The sequence below is a fragment of the Fringilla coelebs genome (genome assembly GCF_963513975.1).
Source record: "Fringilla coelebs genome assembly, chromosome: 5".
Lineage (NCBI taxonomy): Eukaryota > Metazoa > Chordata > Aves > Passeriformes > Fringillidae > Fringilla > Fringilla coelebs.
Genome location: NC_140033.1, coordinates 49,126,091 through 49,146,584, shown reverse-complemented (window position 1 = coordinate 49,146,584; position 20,494 = coordinate 49,126,091). Strand labels below are relative to the sequence as shown.

Sequence of the window (20,494 nt, the reverse complement as noted above, 5' to 3'; positions counted from 1 at the left end):
TGCAGAGAAAGAAGCTGAAGTGATGCAAGTGCACCTGTGGCATTTACACACAGAGGTATCTTGGTTTTCTGCCACATCTGCTCTAAAGCCTGCAGAACATCTGATGCATAGTGCTTTTTCTTTCTCATCTGAAAAGCAGAACAAACAGCAGTATAAATCTGATTATGGTAATTCTATAATGTTTACTTTGAACTAAATGCTAAGTATTGTCCTCAAAGAACCAAAAAACCACCCACCTTCTAACAAAAATAACCAAATGTAATCTTCCTGGGTGCGGAAGAGGAAGGGGAGGAGGAAAAGCAGTGACAGGGGAGCGTTCTGATCTATTTTCATCTCCGCTGCTCGGCTGGAGGTGTGAAATGCTGCTTTGAGTTCCACAAACATAAGGGATTATGTTTACAAAGGTAAATGCCTTCTACCTGTTCAGGAAACTGGCTACTGGTGGGCATCGGGAGTTTGGCAAACTTCATTGCAAACAAGTAATAGGGTGTGTCTGGAAGAGGAGTGGAGAAACAGATTCATTTCATCTAGTCTTGGTAAAATAATGCCCCCTTTTTCTCTCCTTATGGAATGGAGGGATGAGGTGGCTGAATAGAAAATCATTGATGTCCAATATGGCTGGATTAGAAAAGGCAGCTTTTCTACTTTGCACATAAATAGGTAACAGGAAGGTACAGCTAAAGTCCTCTTGCCTGAAACACTGTCCCCCAGAAGCAGACATTGTAATAATAAAAATAGTGGCTGTGTGTATATTGATGCTATTTGCAAGTTACCTGTAAGTGTTTATTTTTTTTTTTCTTATACTTGAAATGGCTTCCTTTACTAAACTCTTACCGTAGTTCTGGTTTCTCCCCTCTTTCTATAGTGGGCAGTAAAGAAAATTACAGGACAAATGGGGAGAATGTAGAGGAGATGATGCAATGTCTTGCATATCCAGGTTTCATCTTAATTTCCATCCCATGTTCTCAGAAATGTTTGAACTTCCTAAGGGTTTTCCATGGACACAGAAACTCAGCACTTTAGAAGGTGCTCTTGTAAGGCTGGCTGCCCCCTTTTCCTCCTTTTCTATATTTTTATTTTACTTTTAGTATAGTGGTACTTAAGATCACTGGTTCACTTAAAAAGAAAAAAAAAACCAATAAAATGTTTAAACTCTACTAATGTACAAATAAGCTGAAATGTTGCATTTTATGTGTATTTTTGCCATAGCAGGTACTGTATTTCTCATGCTGGATTTAGAAAAAAAAAAAAGGAAAAAAAAAGAAAAAAAACAAACAAAAGGGTGACGTTTTATTGGAGTGTGACAAGTTAAGAGTAATAAAGAATTAAGTCGTCGTCATTTCATTGAAACTGAGAGATGGTGTAATACTTATATATAAGTTTTCTGAAGGTTTTTTTTTGGGCTTTTAAACAGCTTTTTTGGTTTTTTGTTTTCTTCTTTTTTTTTTTTTTTGGTTTGTTTTTTTTTTTTTGTTTGTTTGTTTCCTTTGAAAGATATGATTGTATTATGTGCAACTCAGTTGCTTACATTATAACTACAAACTATTTTTGGGTTCCTGGAAAAAAAGAAAAAAAAATACTAATAAATGTGTTTGGCTGCTAAGCATTTAAAGCTCGTGTCTTGTGCACGTTTTGTGTCCCGCGGCCGTGTTGGGTCCCGGGGGCCGCGTTGGCCTCCGGGCGCGGGGGGGCGCCGGGCCCGCCGCGGGCTCGGGGCGGGGCGGGGCGGGCGCGCTGAGGGCGCGGGGCGGGGCCTCTGCCCGCCCTTATCCCGCGCTGCCCGCGGGCCCCGCGGCTCCCCCGCGCCGCCGCCGCTGCCGCCGCTGCCATGGCGGCCCCCGGAGAGGAGCAGGACGTGATGGCGCGGTACCGCTCCCCGCTGGTGTCGCGGTACGCCAGCGCCGAGATGGCGTACAACTTCAGCGAGAGGAAGAAGTTCAGTACCTGGCGCCGCCTCTGGCTCTACCTCGCCCAGGCTGAGAAGGTAACGGCGGGACGGGCGCTGAGGGCAGAGCGGCCCGGGGCAGGGGGGGAGCGTGGTGCCGGGGCGTCTTCGCGTCCCGATTCCCATTAAGGGCTCTGGCGGATGAGGGCCCGGGAATCGGCCGTACCTTCCCGGAGCTACCCTCGGGAAACCGACCGGAGCGGCTTTCCAGGCGCCCCTTGGGCGCGTTCCGGGGAGCAAAGGGGCGCGAGGGGTGGGGGCTCTGCGGGTTCAGGGTTATCCACAATCTGTACACAACCCCTCCTGTCGCCCCTCAGCAAATCATTTCTTCTCGCCTCGTTCCCTCCCCCTTGCACTTTTGCCTGCACTGTAAAATTGGCTTTGTAAAAGCTCTGCTAAGCAATCTTTGGTGAGGGGTTGCCTTTGAGCAAACAGCGGTGTCCTTCCCAGGCGGTCAGCTGTTTGCTTTCCAGGAGGTGTGACGGGTGAGGTCCACTGTCCATTCAATCCGATGGCTGTCTGTCCGTGCCAGCCGGACCACCCCCTGCATCTGTGGCCGTTTGTTGTCAGATTGCCCTTTTTTTCCGGGTTGAGTTTACTTTTTGCCAAAGTGAGCAGTACATTTACCCCGCAAGTAGTTGTGATGTTTCTGGTAGGCTGAGTGTCGCAAAAAAAAAAATCACAAAAGATTGGGTACTGTGTATTATTAATTCAGCTATTAGGAAGCAGCAACTGAGAGTATGTCCATATGATTGCAAGCTGTTGTGTTAGTAGAGGATATGAAGTTGAGTTTTTTAACGTGTACTTGAAGCTAAACTTTTTGACTTTGGTCCTAATTAGGGATACATGTAAAGCTATTATTACATCTTAATTGAGACACAGTCAGTTTTTAAGTTGCACTGACTTGATTCCTTATGATTCTTACCGGGGTTTTGACAGTGAAAGAACTGTAATGTGTTCCCAAAAAAAAAAAAAAAAAAAAAAAACAAAGAAAAAAAGGCACAAAACCCACCCCACTTTCTAACTGAATGGCTTTAGCTTTCACACTCAATAGGAGTCTGTTTGTTTTGTAGAAAGTCCAATTTCTGTTTCCAAAGCCCTGGGACTGTTAGAAGCAATTCAAGCTGTAGGTCTGGCTGTTACTATGAGTGCAAAGGCAGAGAAGGACCATGCTGGAGAATGAACACACAGCGCACAATGTCATTACCATGTTCCTTCTCCATGCATGGATAGTATCACTACAGCAGCATTGTCAATAATATGCTGGACCAAATGTCATGTTTCAGAAGCTGAAGATGCAATTATACAGCTCTGCTCATATAGGAGTCACCTTCCAAAGTACTGCATGCCTGATTTTGTCACAGGTCAGATGCTGGAGTGAGAAAGCTGCAAATCTCATCTGACATAGAAAGTGTCAGTACTTTGAATGCATGCTTGAGGAGCTTTGCATGATCAAAGCATGACAATTTAAACATAGTTGTATTGATTCCATCACTTTTTCTTCTGTTCCGGAACAGAATATGTGAGTTGCCCGATAGGAGAAAGCAATCTGCTTGGAAGAACCAGTTTGAGGCTTTTAGGCTTCCATTCCCAAGCCCAGAATTCCAGGCTACCCCATCTGTTGGCCCTTGCTCTGCCTCCCATTGCCGCCCCAGACTTTTGTTCCCAGAAAATAGAGATAGGTCTTAACAACTTCTTGAGCTCTCTTTTCATAGTGGGAAGACTACTAAGAAGAGGGAGACTACTATTTTTATCTGGCTCCTCATTCCAGAACAGTTTGTAATCTAATGTCAGCTCTGGACTGAAAAGAAGGAAGAGTCAGCTACTTCCAGCACCTGTTATCTCTGTCAGTGGTCAGTTAGTTACACATGCAAACAGTTTGTTTAGGTTCCTTATAGCAGATGCATAGAATTTCTATGAAAACGAATACCCACCCAAATACCAGGTAATAAATGAGCTATGGCAATTTACTGCAACACATGTCCTCACTTCCAAGACATTCATGTGTTGCTTCTTCTCTCATGTTTTTGAAGATACATAGCTTATCTTTTCAGATACATTAAAAACCAAACAGTAACGAATGAACTGTGGGCAGTACTTACTTTTGTCTTCTGATAAATCAGATCTAGGAAGGTCTAATCATAGGTTTTCTTAAAGTTGCAGGGAGAAGTAAGACAGAAGACATGCAGCTTAGTGATAAAATTTTAGGTAAAGTATAGGGCCAGGCAGATGGGTTCAGTATTCACTCTACTTAATAGGTGAAATTTTCAAGTTGTCCACTTGGAGTATGTGAGATAAGACTGGAAGAATTAGTTCAGTAGAGACTGAATTTGGCAGAAAGTTTATACAGTGTTTGGCTCCTTTCAGCAGGCAATAGCAGGAGTTTGAAAGAGCAGGCTTAGCAAAGTGTGGGATTAGTAAGAAAAACTTCTATTTACCCAACTGACAGTATTTAAAGTTTGGGTCAAGAGCTGAGGTGTCTGAATTTATACCCATCCCAAAACACTAGTTTAATTTTTTGCATAAATTCCTTTGTATTATGATTCTTCTGTTAACACTTTTTATCTTGAACTCTTGACTTATTGTATTTGAAAATCAAGTACAAATTTCTTGGAGCGCTCCCTTTTTGTAGAAGTAGCTTTGATATCCTGCAGCATCAAACTGACTTACAATATGTTTTGCACATATGAGATATGTTTTCTCTCTTTCTTTCATAACCCTCCATCTGTTTTTTCTGTTCAGTTTAGGTTTCATTGTTTTTCTGTCATATGTTCTTTATACGATGGACTACCCAGTGTTCTCATTCTGTGTGCAGGAGCTGTGCCACGTGATCTGCCTGTTCCGCCCCATCCTTTAGGAAAAGGATGATACTCTAACAGTCAGAGCTGTTAGAGTATCAAAATACTGGGACAGTGTCAGAAGAATGACACCCTAAAAGCACAGTCCAGAGAGTTCATCACTGACTTCACTAACCTGTGGTGCTTTGGGGAAAACCTTGTGTTCTTCCTTATGTAGTTTTCCTGCTTGGTTTTCTTAGGTACACGGGTTTGAAGGATGGTTGTTTTCTTCCCGAGGTACTGTCAGTATCAGCAAAAGCTCATAGGGAGGAGACTCACACATTGTTTGTGGACAGATGAGAACATCATTTGTCTTGGCACTACCCTACCTTGCACGTGTTCTACGTCAAGTCGTCCCTTTTGGGGGGGTTATTTCTTTCCTCTCTGTATGACTGTGTGCTGTGGTCAGCTTTTCCCAAAGGATCACAGATGTCTGAGCAAGGCATGAGATTTTTAATCTTGGCACAAGAATTATTGCCTGCTGAGCTGCCTGTGCTTTTAGGGAGTTGCAGTCTATACCGGTGCACCTCAAAGGCAGCAGTCTGGGGCCAGGTGCCAGTCCCCATTTAGCTGGACACTCACGGGTATGTATATGCTTGTGGCAGTGCAAGTTTGGGTACTCATTATCTGATGAGGTCCTTGAGAACACATCTGCCTCACTTGCTGTCTTCTTCAGTTACAGGTTCCATATCTGCAAACCATTTTTTCAGTCAGTTTGATCCTGAACAGAACCAGTTTTTTAAATACTTTGAATCCTGGAAGCCTCCTGGTTGGCGATTATAGTAGGACAATAGTATTTTAATTTGGAAAAGGCAGTAACACCAAGTTCATTGTGAGACTTAATTTCTCAGTATCACAAAAAGACATTTTTCTCATCTTAGTAGATTGCACCAGTGTATAATCTGTGGTTGGATATCTTTGTTTTTAAGTCAGCTTGCTAAAAAGCTCTAGCAGTTAGTTTTGAATATGAACTAGGAGCGTTCATCTCCTTCTTCGAGATCAAGTAACTGATTTCACAAGGTTTCATATTCAGTCTGAGATGAGGTACTACAGGACTTGTGAAAAGGTACAAACATATAAAACATATACACCTTTCCGTATGTTTTAAGCCCCCTGTTTACAGTTGTGTAGGTTTAGTTGTGGTCCAGAGAGTTTTTCCTGACACAAGCTATTTAGTCACATGTTAGCTGTATTTTTCTTTACCCAAAAGGTAAGCTTCATTAAAAGACATTAAACTATACTATTTTTATATCACTTTTCCCCATGGACTTTAATTTTTGTAGTTTTCACAGGAATGTTACATGGTTGAGGAAGGTACGAAGCCCAAGGGGAACATCTGAGAATGAACACTGTCCTGTCCTATTGGAAAAGGCTGGAGAGCCCTGGAATGAAAGCATTTGCTGTTACAGCTGGTTAATACCAAATTGTCATGCTTCTGGGAGATGTCAGATGGGAGTAAATTATTTAAACAACTTCTGTGTCTGTTGGTAAAGAGCAAATGCAATGAAAGTTCTTTTCCCCTTGCAGTCGCTTGGGCTTTCAATCACTGATGAGCAGATACGGGAGATGGAAGCAAATCTGGACAACATTGACTTCAAGATGGCAGCGGAGGAGGAGAAGAAGCTGCGTCACGATGTGATGGCCCACGTGCACACCTTTGCCCACTGCTGTCCAAAAGCTGCAGCCATCATCCACCTTGGAGCAACTTCCTGCTACGTAGGGGATAACACGGTAATAATGTATCTCCAGTTCCCTGCCTGCAGGGCTGGGTAAAACAAACCTACAGTTGTTTATTTTATAGCTCTTTATAAACTTTTCTATATAAAATATTATGTGGATTTTTCAGTCGTTTTTGTTAATTTTACTGTTGAAGTTAATTCAGTTCTTTAACGTGGCTACCCTAGGAAAGCAAGCTCCACTTGCCTTCTTTCTTCTGATATGAAATAAAATCTATCTGGAAACTGTTCCCTAACCTCTGCTTGCATGTTAAATATTCAAGGAGATAAAAGGGGAGTTGCAAACACATGAAGAAACATGTGAACTGTGTGATTTATCAGTTATACCCCTGTGACAAGAGTTCACTGACTTACAGAACAAGGTCCATGAGCTTTCATTTGCTACTTGGAACCCCTGCATAATTCAGGGGAAAACAAGCTTTTCAGCAGTGAAGAGAATGGATGAGTGTGTCAGGTGAAAAAAGAAGTACTACCGTTCTACAGACCTGTAAAATACTTGTGAAGAACCTCATCTACAGTGGAGTGCAAACTGAAGCCTTATTTCTCAGTATACATTGCTGTTCCACTGTTCAAGCCATTGCAACTTCATAGCTGCTTTTGTTGCATGAGAAGCTGCTGTGTGATTATTTTTTCTCTTTCTCCTTTGCAAACCTGTTTAGCTTTTGAGTGATACCACCTTCCTTGTGACACCTGTGCCCAGCTGTACTTCAGTTTCAAAAGAAGGCGTAAAGACAACTGGTGCCTCATCAGCCCACTTAACTTTTCTGCTGTCTTTAGCCTACAGTGCCTGTATTTTCCACTTGGGACTGTATGATTTAGTCTGTCATTCTGTGGGCAGTCCCAAGACCTCAAAATAATCATTCACAGGTACTTGGCAGAATCAGGTCTTGCACCACTTATGACTTTCCATGGGCAGTATAAAAGGAGCAATGGTAGATTCAGCATTTTTGTCATAAGCATCAGTGCAACCTCTATTACAAGAAAGAAAACAAATCATTTAAGAGGAGACTTTTGAATCATCTGTGTCATCTCTGAGAGAAACGTTATGTCTGGTCCTTTAAACATGGCCCAAAGTTCCTTTCTTTGCTTCTTTCAGGATTTGATTGTCCTCCGTGATGGGTTTAACCTCCTGCTACCCAAGGTGAGAAGGTGGTTCTGCAGTGTCTCAGAACTGGGGAACACTCATGTCCTGTGCATAGCCTGTGTTTAACTTGGATTTTCCTAAAACTTTGTGGGAAGCTAGGAGGAGTTCTCTGTCTAGGCTGTTCTCAGAAAAGTGAAGTCCTTTTCCCTCTCCCTCTCCTCTCCTCCCCTCCCCTCTCCTCCTCTTTCCCAGAGCTTTTTAGCTCACAGTTGGAATTATAAGCAGCTCCTTATCTGTGCCACAGGTACTACATAGCAATATAACTGTATTTCTTTCAGGATTATCTTCGTCTTATGCTTAGCTATATTCCTAGGAGTCTGTCAGCATTCAAGAAACTATATAATATAATTTTCTGAGGTCAAATATAGCAGGAGTGTAGTGCAGTGATGTCTATCTGACCTGAATGAGTTGGCATCCAATTTGTCCTGGACTGTACGTGTGTCAGTTACACCCCAAGCAGCTTTATTTCTGACCAATTCCAGGAATAAAGAAAATACCCAAGAATGAACCAACTGCAGGATTGGGTTGGGCATGAAGATTAGACTAGTTTGAGCTCAAATCCAATGACTTGTGTGAGCTCTTGCTTGAGTCTTGTAGCAAGCAGAAATTGCATGCATGCCCTGAAAAACTGAAACACACCATATTCTACAGTTAGAGGGGGCTGCACAGTTGCCCCTCAAGGTCCCTTCCTGCACAGTGGTTTCTCTCCCCTTTTTCTCACAATATTTTGCTTAAGCATGTGAACTGCTGTGTTGTTTGGGTTTTTTTCCTCTCTTATTCCACCTCTTTTCTATCCTTCCTGCTTCCACCAGCTCGCAAGGGTGATCAGCCGGCTGGCCGACTTTGCTGAGAAGTATGCTGACATGCCTGCTTTGGGCTTCACTCACTACCAGTAAGTAGCCATCAGCCTTTGCTTTCTTTTTGTTGTCTGTGCTTTGATGAAATTGACCTGCTACTGCTCTTTTGCCATCCTTTTTCCCGTCTCGGACCAGTTGGTGGCTCGGAAAAGGTATGCCTTACTCCAGGCTTGTTCAGGAAATTGGATTGTTGCTTTGACTAGCTGTCAGCAGTTGCTTCAACACAGCTTCATATAGAAGATGACTTCCAGGAAAACACAGATGTGCATGTTCTGGGCTGTTTCAAAAAAGCATGAGTGGGACTTGCACTAAGCCTGTCTTCCAGTCAGATTTTCTTTGTTTTTCGTTATTTTCCTCTGCAGCCTAGAAAGTTTTAATGGCTACTTGTTACTACAGATACTGAGTCAAAGGATAATGAGATCTGGGTGGTTCTGTTCTTGGGGTAGTTTAATCTCCTGCTTCATGGAGACTGTTTTCAGAAGCATTAAACTATACCATGAGCTAAGCCTGGGTCTTCTACCCCAGTGATATGGAGCAGCAGAGGCAGGGAAATTAAGCATAGGTCGTGTCAGACTCGGTATCTGGCACTTCAGCATTTCTCCCAAAGGGCAGTGACAGCATCAGGTCAGGTCTCTGATTTATCATCTTGCTGTATATGCAGTGTCAGTTCCATCAGCTCTAGTCCTACAGCCCTCTTCATCTACAGCTCTTTGGAAGAGTATCTGTGTTAGTTTTATTTGGGCTTTTGGAAAGAGGACAGAGGAGTGTTTAAGAAGTGTATACAAGGTGAAATCATAATTGATGTCTCAGCCTTTTCTGTGTCGTTTGTCAGCAGGGCCTTTACTCCATTCACAGCCACGTCCATGTTTTCCCTAGCCTTCCCTTTTCCTGCTTATGTACTTGCAGAGGCCTGTCTTGTTGCCTTTCACATCCCATACTAAATTTATCCAGGTGGGTTTTGGCTTTTCTTGCCCCATCTCTGCAGTGTTGAATGGTTTCTTTGTATTCCTCCTGGATCGCCTGTCCCTGCTTCCAGATCTTACAAGCTTCCTTTTTATGTCTGAGCTTAATCAGGAGCACATTGTTCATGTGTCTATGGTTTTTTGAAGTAGCATAGAGGTTTTCTTTGGAGTAAATGTGGATCATTTGAAATATTTCACTTTCTGGAAAGTGATTTCCAGAAACACCCCCGTTTTTGTCTCAAAGCATTTTCAGGGGGACTAAAGTGTAGCTGAAGCTTGCAGTTACTTATGCCAAGGTAGAGGTCTTACAAGCAGTGTTGGCTGGCAGCGTTGTTGAAGTGTGTTTGCCCAGAGGCTGAGGAACACATTTTTATAAATAAGAAGGAAAGGTTCCTGAGAGGAATAATTTAAAATCATAAAGTGAATGCAGATGTCTCTGTGCTGAGAAGTTCACGGCAGTGCTGTAAATCAGCAGGGTGCCCCCCATGCCCTGGGTGAGCAGAACTGGGGTGGGGGACAGATGCACCCCCAGTCTGGCACAGCCCCTGCAGGCCGGCAGGGGGCGCCCGCCTGGCACTTGGACACAGAATTGCTGTTTTCTGGTAATGTAATTCCATCTAATTCCTGAAAGGAATGATTACATCTCCAGTACCATTTACTGCTGACATTGGTACATCCTTCTGCTTAAGCCAAATCCTGTTAATTTCTGCTCAAATGAGTCAATATAACTGAATCTGTAGGGAACTCTTAATGGCAGACTCAGCAATGAAGTGTGGTGCTTGGGCAAATACTCAGTGAGTCGTGTTGTGTTCTTGATTGTTTTCAGACCTGCCCAGCTCACCACTGTGGGGAAACGCTGCTGCTTGTGGATTCAAGACTTGTGCATGGACCTGCAGAACCTGGAGCGGGCTCGGGATGACCTGCGCTTCCGGGGTGTGAAAGGCACCACTGGCACTCAAGCCAGCTTCTTGCAGCTCTTTGAGGGAGACCACAGTAAAGTACGTCAGACAGCCCAGGGTGCACTCATACAGTCTTGGCAATTTTCTGCTCTGGAATGCTGTTTTCTTTGAGGGAGCATTGAGATTCTCACATTAAATTTACAAAGACACCCTGATCCCTCTGGGGCTCATTGACAAGGCTCTTTGAAAGTAAGCAGCATTTGGGAGGGGATGTTTCACAGAAAGTAGAAGATTTTTTGACATTAAACTGAGAAAAGCAAACACCATTTTTACTCTTGCTGACCTTGCTGAGTTGTATTTTGAGCTCTGGTTTGTTTTTCTTTCACTTTGCCCCAAGGTTGAAGAACTGGACAGATTAGTGACTGAGAAGGCAGGATTCAAGCGGTATGTAACACACATTCTTAGCAGTGTGTGACTCCTGCTGGTAGTGTTGGCCCAGATTCCCCTGGCTGCCAAACCAACATCTGTGCTGCTGTTCACTTATTCCCCCTTGCCATCTTCCATTCCCAGTCGCATTTTCCCGCATGAAGCTTCACCTGGTAAATAGGCCACTTCTTCTTGTCTCCCTGTCAAAGCACAGCTGTCCCTTTTCCTCTGTTTACCTCTCTCCCACCTGGGTGCTGCCCCAAGAAATTGACAGCCTGAATCCAAAGTTGTTCTCATCCGAGCAGAATGACAGCCCTCCACTTCAAGAGCCATGTCACTGCTTGCTCAAAGTCTTGCAGCATTGTTGTGTCTGGCTGCAATACTCAACTTCTGTGCTTATTTCAAGGGCTTACATGGTCACCGGGCAGACCTACAGTCGCAAGGTGGATATTGGAGTCCTGGCTGTGCTGGCCAGTCTGGGGGCTTCTATACACAAGGTGAGCACCCTGGTTGTATACATTGGGAAGAGGGAGAAATGTTTCAGATCTTGAAGAAAAGGTGCTTTGGTGCAGAATGCTCTGCTCAAGAAATACTGGTGTTTTTTGTCTTCTTCGTGATCGTGAAAATTCACCGCTGGGTACATGCCTGATACTTAAATCTCAAAGATCTTAAAACCAGTGACAAATAAAGCAAGTTAACTGAGCAGATTCTCAAATGGGTTAACAACTCCCACATCAGATATTAGTCTAATCTATGCTAAATTGATCCAATTAGAGTAAATGTCTTTCCTAGTGGGGTATGAGTTCTTAAATTTCACCATTTCCTTCTAGTTAATTGCCTTTCTGATAATGGTGTTCTCTCTGTCCTTGTGGATTCTTTTCATTGATTTAGCTCTGTTCCCTCCTTCCTCCTCTTGGGCTAAAGTGATCTGTGGTATTTTCTTCTGTTTTGGTTTTTTCCCAGTTCAGTGAGCACACTTTATCTGTGTTTGCAAATCACTGTGCAAGTTTGTTATGCATTTTCAGTGTTCTCTTCTGATCTGTCTTCCATTCCCTGCAAACATTTGCCCTTGTTGGAGTCCTGTTCCCATCTAATCCAGTGGACCTGCTGTTTTCTGTGTTGTCTTGACGAACATTTTTAGGCCAGGAAGTATGATTGCAGTATCAATTTTTTTGTCAAATTTTCCACTGCCCCCAGTTTACTTCTTGCACATAGATGCAAAGATTCTCCAAGAGCACAAACACTAAGATACATTGGTGGGTGTCAGTTTGGTTCTGTTTTGTTAATTTCTCATGCTTGCTTTCTAGATTTGCACTGACATTCGTCTTTTGGCCAACCTGAAGGAGATAGAGGAGCCTTTTGAGAAAGACCAGATTGGTAAGGGGTGAGAGAGTTTTCCTGGACTGGTGTATGTTTCTTTTCATTTATGTTGGTGTGGCCTTTTAAACAAACTTAGAAATGTCACTGACAGAATTTGCTTTAAATTAACTGGAGTTGACATTTTTAGTATTTTCAATACTTATAAAAGAAAAAGAAAGGAGGGGAGGAGGGAAGGAAAAAGAAAAAAACACCTTACCTAAAGGTTTCTGGATATTAAGTAATTAAAATCAGATTTGTATTTGTGCCCTCCCTGTGTTTGTGGGGAGAGCAGGAGTAGTGTCCCATGCGTGTGTCCCATTGCCTAGAGAGGCAGACCTGGATCTGAGGTGTGCTTCATGTTTTCCTGTCCTCATGAGGCTGACTGGAAAGTAGGTTTTGAGCCCAACTCAGCATTTTGATCTTTATAAGCAAACAAATTAGGAACAATGAAACTAGGGTGGACCCTTGCACCCTTGCCAGAAGAACACCAATGATATGATTCTCACACTGTTAGAAAGGGAAGAGGAAATGTAGCATTTTGGCTCTTGGCTGAAAGAAAGCTTGGGTCCCTTAAATAGTTGTATAGAATTGAATCAGTGAATTAAGCCTTAGTCCTGTCTGGTACTTGTACCATTCTACATTCTGTGGATTATTTTAATACCCATTCACTAGAGCAACAGGCAGCAGTGTAAGCATCTGACTTAGAAGGACAGTGTTCTGAGCAGATGGAGGCTCCAACACTGCTAAGATTGCTGTGGGTAGCCTGGAGAGATGGTGCTAAATACTACATTTAAAAGTACAACTATTTGTCCCTTTTATGTGGTAGTACTTCTGTTTTGCAGAATTGCAAAAATGTAATCTCACTTTTTCTTTGCCCACATTTAGATGTTTCTGATCTGAAGGGGAAAATGGTGGTGCAATTTTTGTTATTATAGAAAATTGTTGTATTTTGAAGCTTTAGTCAAAACTAGGATGTCGCCCTGATTTTTTAAGCTTTTCTAAGCTTTCTGATGTTTACATTCTTGTAACGAACTTTCTCACACACTTTCTGTAAATAACTTATAGTTTTGCATTCTTTTATGGAAGAAGAGAAATTTGATAGACTGTTGGTTTGTCCAGTGTCATTGGAGGGGTGGCACTCCCACCTTCCAATCCACTGTCACTTTTAGAAAACTGTAAATGTTAGAGTCAGAAAATAAACTCCCCCTTTTGTTCACCTTGAGAGCAGCTGCGTGTGCGCTCGTGTTGTTTCATGTCCTGTAGTGACACTACGATTCCTGACACATTTTTCTTTCCTGGGGGAGGACCTTCATCTCTTCTCCCTGCATGCAGCACTCCTGTTGCCCTGTTAGCATCCCTGTTCCTGCTTTGCCAGGTTCAAGTGCAATGCCCTACAAGAGGAACCCGATGCGTTCGGAGCGCTGCTGCAGCCTGGCGCGGCACCTGATGACGCTGGTGATGGATCCCCTCCAAACGGCCGCCGTGCAGTGGTTCGAGCGAACGCTGGATGACAGTGCCAACAGGTCTGTTCACATTGTGCTCTGCAGGTGGCCTTGTGCAGAAAGGTCCTCTGGCCACTGCAGAAAATACTGCCTTTAAACTAAACCCACAAGATACCACCTTGACAAAAAGCAGTCTCAATAGAACCTAGAGACTACAAACTGGTTTCCTCTGTACCATCAGATAAAAACTGTCAGGTTCTTTTTATTGTCAAGATCTTCTGTAAAGTAAACCAGCAGTGAAAGGGAGGGATACAGAAGCCAAGGTAATAAATTGCTTTCATAGTCTTCCTGTTTCAATAGCACAGTATTACAGTACTCACATTTCTCAAATTCTCCTTCTTATTTTGGATGCAGTTTTTTTGACCCTGATTTTTTTTTTCACTTTTTGGAGAATAGTCCAATACCTTAACCCTCCAAATAATCTAAAAACATATTTTAATTTTGAAAAATATTCTTTACAAGAAGTAGTCAGATCCTGGAGAAAGAGCACCATTACTCTACATTTTTAAAAGTTTCATGAAAATCTGTGCAGGTCTTTAGGATATTGCTCAGCAAATTTTGCTTTGTTTTATAATTCTTCATTGCAACTATTTTGACTTTAGCAGAAGTTATCTACAATTATTTTCAAGTAAATTACAGCAATTAAATTCAATGCTTCCATCTTTTATTTGGTACTAAATTGCATAAAGCTCATACCTGCCTTTGAAACATTTTAGTTTCAAATCATATTCTGTTGCAGAATTTGATGTCTTAGAATCTTATAAATCTCTTCTAAGGTATGGCACCTGTGAGACAATGAACAGCAGCAGTTTTGGCTTAATTAATGCTAGATTAGCAGTAACGTTGCTGACAAGAGTGTTATTTTTAAAATGTCTCCACAAACATAATGCCTGCATAACATTTCGGGAAAAAATAGAAGATTTTTTCCCAGGGGGACCTTACTCCACAGCTGCTACTCTCATTAAAAAAAGAGCTGCATAGGCAGCAGAAAACAATGTAAATTTAAGAGATTGCATACTGGTTGATATGGTGTGTTTATTTCCCAATAGATAGCAAATCTTGAGAGAGGTACTGGAATGTTTAAAATTTTATTTTCATCTCATCTAATAGAAAGACTTAATCTGTCCACTTCATTAACCAATTATAAAAATCTGTGCTCTTGTTAAAGCTACAGCATTTTGAAGGAGAACAACCCAGAGAAAGTTCAATCAATCTACAATCCAGCAAAGTTGTTTTAAGGCACTGTGATAGAATTGGAGGGCTTAGATGTAGCAAAAGGTTCAAGAACTAGAATATTTAAAAGATGACAGTTTAGGATGGGCCAGGCCCTGCTGTTACAGATGTATGATGCTATGTTTGCTGCATTGTGATGCAGAGCATTTTGCCTGATACAGCTCAGACCCCACTACTCTTCTTGTTTCCCTCCTTTGCTTTTTGTCAGGAGCCTCCTTTGTGAGCAGGAGCTGGTTTCTTGGAGGAAGCCCTCACCAAATGCATGGATCCCCTTGGAAATTCCCCACTGAGCACAGCCAGGCCCAGCATGAGCATGCAGCATGTCTTACTGCTGGAGGGTAGGATCAGTAGTAGACACTTCAGCAAAGAACACATAGGGGAAGATCCTGTAGATTGCTGCCCTGTTTCCTATCTGTGTAAGCGCTGAATTATCTTGGAGCTTTCTATGTGTGCCTTCACCCTTTTCCCTCTCCCTCTCTACTACCAAAAAGGAAAAAAAAAAAAAGAGAACAGCTCCAGTGTTAGGCCACAGTAATGCCATTTAGAGCATTATTTACAGCAGCTGTAGGATCTGAGGTAGGCTGGAATATGGCTTTGTTGCTGACCAGGTATGTGTGTTCCGTAGGCGCGTGTGTCTGGCCGAGGCTTTCCTCACAGCTGACATCATTCTGAGTACACTGCAGAATGTCTCCGAGGGACTTGTGGTGTATCCAAAGGTAAAGCAGGGGATAATGGACCTCCTTGGTAATGCTACAACTATGCCAAAGTGTACAAAAATGCTCCCACTCCAAGAATTACATTTTTATGTTAGTTCAAATGGTTTCTGAATTTTGCTCTATTCTTGCCATATTCTCACAGTTGTAGGACATACATTAGGGGCCTCTTGTGAGGGCAATAACAGCGTAAAACCAAAACTTGTCACAAAGGATATTTTTCCCTGAATTACAGAACGGATCTGTAGAACCTAGCAGCTAAAGATACTGTCTAGACAGATCTCATCCAGTCCTGGAACTTGCTACAGGTTAAAAAAAACTATTGGGCATCTTTTCAAACTAATATCTTGTACAATATGTGGCTTCTAAGTATTATAACTTCAATATCTGGGTTTCCAGAGCTAAGTTCAAAATGACAATGTGTCTTTGCATCATGGGGACAAATTTTTTATCAGGGCCTGTTATAATTGGACAGGGGGTAATAGTTTTAAACTGACAGAGGGACAATTCAGATAATAGAGGAAAGAAGTTTTATTACAAAGAGGGTGTTGAAACACTAGAATAGGTTACCCAGAGAGGTGGTGGATGCCCCATCACTGGAAACATTCAGCATCAGGTTGGACAGGGCTCTGAGCAATCTGATCTAATTGAAGATGTCACCGCTCATTGCAGGTGGTTGAATTAGATGGCCTTTACAGGTCCCTTCCAAGCCAAACTTTTCTGTAATTCTGTCACCATTGTCCAGTCCCAGAGATTCAAGGGGGGAGGAAAAAAAACTTCACTGCGAAATTTTCAGTCGTCTGTAGACTTTCTATAATGCTGTTTGTTTTTTCCTGTTTTTTGGGGTTTTTTTTGTGTGTGTCTTTAAGGTGATTGAGAGAAGGATCCGGCAGGAGCTGCCATTCATGGCCACAGAGAATATAATCATGGCAATGGTGAAGGCTGGAGGCAATCGTCAGGTACAAATGAAGTGTCCAAATTATCTTTGTTTACAGCCTGGTGTTTGTCTCCTGAGAAACAAATGTATCTGGGCTCTTGTCCTGTCTCACCTTTCTCTGCTCTTCACCTGCTCCCACAGAGTTATTACACTGGTGCTGCAAAGCCAGGCTCTGCTCTCTGAGGGGAGAGCACTTGTGGAGATCTCTATTTTCTGTTAGGAACACTGTGTGTTTGGGCTAATCTGGCTGGCTGTGCTGCAGAAGAGGGAGACCTATTTTTATGTTTGATAGTAGTAGGCGTTTTCCTTTTTTAAGTGTTTGAAGGAACTTGGAACACAATCCAGGCTTCTTTAAATGGAATATGTTGGCAGTTGGCTACCTTATAAATTAAAAGAGGATGAATCAGTACTGTTAACAAAAAAAGCAAGTAAGGCCATTCTGAATCACTCATTCATGTGTCATTCTTCCCTAACGCAGTACAGTATATTAACCACTTTGTTCATAGTCCTTCATTCAGCTTCCTGTGTTCAAGCAAACTGTAGTTAAGTATTTTCCTTAGTAAATAAACCCAGACACAATTAGATTATATTTCCTTATCATTTCATTTCACAGTTCAGGTCAAAATTGATAATCGAATTTCCATCTTAATGAAACACCTTATTTTCATTTGCCTTTTAGATAATAATTTTTCCTTCTATGATTATTTCCCCATCAAGGATAGAAGTGAAACTTGCAAGAACAATAAAAGAGTTTGATAGAAGCTTTGAGCTGAGTATATGTGGTTTCAGTTTTCTGAAACAGTTGTGGCAAATCACCCATTATATTAGTCAGGAAACATCCTTTTTTCCTTTTTTCCCCCCTTGTGTTTCTGATGTCAGTGGGTCAGTGAGTAAGCTTCCTGACTATGTATTATTAAATGCATTAAGGGTCACATCATGTGAATCACATTCTGTGATTCATTTCTGTCTCTTGTTGACCTGCCTTCTTCCTGGTGCTGTTTAATTACTTACCCTCAGGGCTTAGTACCTTTGTAGAAGGTGTTCATATTCACATTCATATGTTCTGGTTTTGTGTGCTGGGAACTTTGGAACAGCACATTTTCTAGGCTTTCCCACCTCATAGCACTAAAACTCACTTCCTTTCCCTACTACTAAACAGATCCCTCCCCTAAATATCCAGAAGACAGATGTGTTCACCTGAGGCAGGTCAGTGGTGACGCAAAATGACATTTGGATAGAGGAAGCAGGATTATTTTTGTCCTAATTGTAGATCAAGGATAATGCATCTCCTTCTTCTCCTTAGAAGATCCCTGCATAGCTGTAAATGCAGTCACATGGCTGTATTTTAGGATCAGCATGGCAATATCTGATTTCGTAGGTGATACCTGACTACATATGGGTTCCCTTGTTCTTACCAGTTGATTCCAAAGGAATGGTTTTATTCCACAGTCTATCCTTATGTAGGTCATGGTTTGCAAAGTTTGCTTGTTAAGTTGAACAGATTCTTTTCTTTTCCCTTTTCAAAATCTCTAGAGGTTTTACATTATTTACAACTGGGGAAAAAAAAAAAAAACCAAACCCTAGAATGACTCCTAAGAGTATTTGGAAAATTTGAAGAAGTATAAATTATTCCAGTGTCATTAGTTTATGTTATAGTTCAACAGGGAATGTATGTGACATTCAGACTGTTTTAGCCTCAAAGGGCAGATGTGAAAGGATGAAGAAAATCTTCTTTTAATGTAGTGGCACGTGAAGTACTGCAGTCAAAACTGCATCTTCTTTTTGCACTCTCCAGGGCAATACACTTAGATATTTTTTCCTCCCATCCAAGTTGGTGGGATGAACATGTGCTATCAATAGCAACGGACTGACTTTTTTCTTTTTCCATCTTCCTCTCCCTGCACCTACAGGATTGCCACGAGAAAATTCGTGTTCTCTCTCAGCAAGCAGCAGCTGTTGTGAAACAGGAAGGGGGTGATAATGACTTCATTGCCCGTGTCCGTGCTGATCCTTACTTCAGCCCTATCCATAAACAACTTGAAAGCCTGTTGGATCCCTCCTCCTTCACGGGACGTGCTCCTCAGCAGGTAAAGCAGTGGAAAGAGGCTGTGGGTTAATGCAATGTGCAGTTTAATCCTGCCTCCTTTTGTATATAATACATACACTGTTTGCTACAAAGTGTACATATTATATAACTCTAGCCATACTACTAAGGAGAAGACACATTTTTCTCCTTTGATTTCCTTGGCTTTCTTGTCTTTCTTCCCTGTGACTTCACACTTTTGATCCTGGACATACCAGACTGTTGGGTATCTTTGTGAAAGAGAGACCCCATGAGACAAGCAGGTCCAAATGGGGAGGAGGAGGCAAGTCCTTTTCCTAATTTTATTTTTCTCCTCCTGAATAGGTGGCAAAGTTCCTGAAGGAGGAGGTTCGACCGGCACTGATTCCATACCAAAGCAAGATGGGTGGGAAAGTTGAACTGGCACTTTAAGTATAGTCTGCAAATGTGTGTGGGTACAGGAAGATAATAAAAGCCTTATTGACCCAGGTCTGTTTACTGTGTCATGTTATTTTGGTTCTCTACAGTACATTTACCCCCCAGAGCTTAGAGCCAGGTTGATTCCAGATAGGCTTTTCTTTCTCTGTTTGCTGTTTGATGGAGGTCTTTGACTACTGATGGAGGTCAAGCCTCCATCTATAGTGTGCTGAGTTACTGAGAAATGCTCAGTTGTGACAAGGTAACTTTATCACAGCACCTTCATTGGTCCCTCACAGAGCACTGCCAGCTGTTAAAGAGCAATGCCTGGTGCTGCCTGACACTCTTGTAGGACTGACTTGTTGAAGAGCAGAGGTAAGAGGAACTGAGCCCACCCCATTTTCATCTTTCTTTCCATGCCCTGAAACTTTCTCCATAGGTGTCTCAAAAGTTGACAAGTTTGTCCTGGCTTTCAGAGTACTGTGACTTGGGAGCAAACAGACCAAAATATTAGAAATAATGAAAGAGGGAGGCCATGGAACTTCATGGCTCATCAAACTGGTCCTCCTTCAGTGCTCCTTTCCTCGTTTAATACTGTAACTGTGGCTCTGTAGCTTCTGAAAATCATATTTACAGGTGTTGGTAAGAAACCAGTCATTGTGTTCTGGTTGTGATTGTGGTCCTTGGCTGTAGGTGCTTGATAATGAGTGGCAGGTAGACTCTGGCATGTAAAAGTTGTTCTCTACTACAAGTTTTGTCTGATAAGGAAAGAAAAATGATACTGGAATTCACTGAATGCCAGAGAAATTTAAGAGCTTCAGTTTTATCTCTGACATGAATGATCTGTTCTGTAATGTCTGTGCTTTACTGGACATTTAGTAGTGGATCAAATTCTTTTCCCTTTGACTTAATCTGGAGTAATTCTTCTTCCAGTGTTATTATATCACAGAGCATTCAGTGCAGTAGAAAAGCTCTCTCTCTGACCTCTTATTTATTCAGACCCTCAGAGGTGACTTAATAAGGATTACTTGATGATTTTTGAAGTGTGGTTGCTCAAGAGACTTTTAAAAAGTAGAACTAACTGAAAGAGGCTACCTGCTGTCCTTCAGGCCATCATTGTTGAAAGAGGTTTTTAAAATACTGTATGTTTTAATAAGGCTTGTCTTTATTAAGTAGTTAAGAGCAGTGGGAAGCTTCAGGCTGTGATCTTCCATCAAGATTGCTCTGGCTTTACCTTGCCCCTAGAATATGGCATTCAAAATGTCTCAAACATTTGCGAGTTTGATGGTGTTTAAAACATTTTGGTTGGTTGTGCTATTAACATTTAATTAGCCATCTGTTTGAAAAGGATAACTCTAATTGAACCCTCGTCATTTTCAGGCTATTACTCAAACTGATATAGCCAAGAAAGAAAACAGACAGATGCGTAAGTCCTCCTTTTTTGGTCCTCTTTCCTCCTTAAAAA

At 42.1% G+C, this 20,494-nt stretch overlaps 1 protein-coding gene across 1 annotated transcript; it reads left to right on the top strand.

Annotated features, from left to right (window-relative positions):
* The first annotated feature begins 1,729 nt into the window (after positions 1–1,729).
* On the top strand, positions 1,730–19,095 carry ADSL (adenylosuccinate lyase). The gene is made up of 13 exons (XM_084206451.1): positions 1,730–1,984; positions 6,310–6,513; positions 7,615–7,659; positions 8,475–8,554; positions 10,308–10,479; positions 10,778–10,824; positions 11,213–11,303; positions 12,114–12,183; positions 13,541–13,688; positions 15,526–15,616; positions 16,483–16,572; positions 18,461–18,637; positions 18,958–19,095. The coding sequence occupies exons 1-13, from the start codon at positions 1,829–1,831 to the stop codon at positions 19,042–19,044; spliced, it is 1,458 nt and encodes a 485-aa protein (XP_084062577.1). The 5' UTR covers positions 1,730–1,828; the 3' UTR covers positions 19,045–19,095.
* Positions 19,096–20,494: the final 1,399 nt, after the last annotated feature.

Excerpts from the sequence above, each read along its gene's own strand:
- ADSL (XM_084206451.1), top strand. The coding sequence starts at position 1,829 with ATGGCGGCCCCCGGAGAGGAGCAGGACGTGATGGCGCGGTACCGCTCC. Across the intron at positions 10,480-10,777 it reads TTGAGGGAGACCACAGTAAA|GTTGAAGAACTGGACAGATT; the intron begins GTACGTCAGACA and ends CTTTGCCCCAAG. Across the intron at positions 12,184-13,540 it reads TTTTGAGAAAGACCAGATTG|GTTCAAGTGCAATGCCCTAC; the intron begins GTAAGGGGTGAG and ends CTGCTTTGCCAG.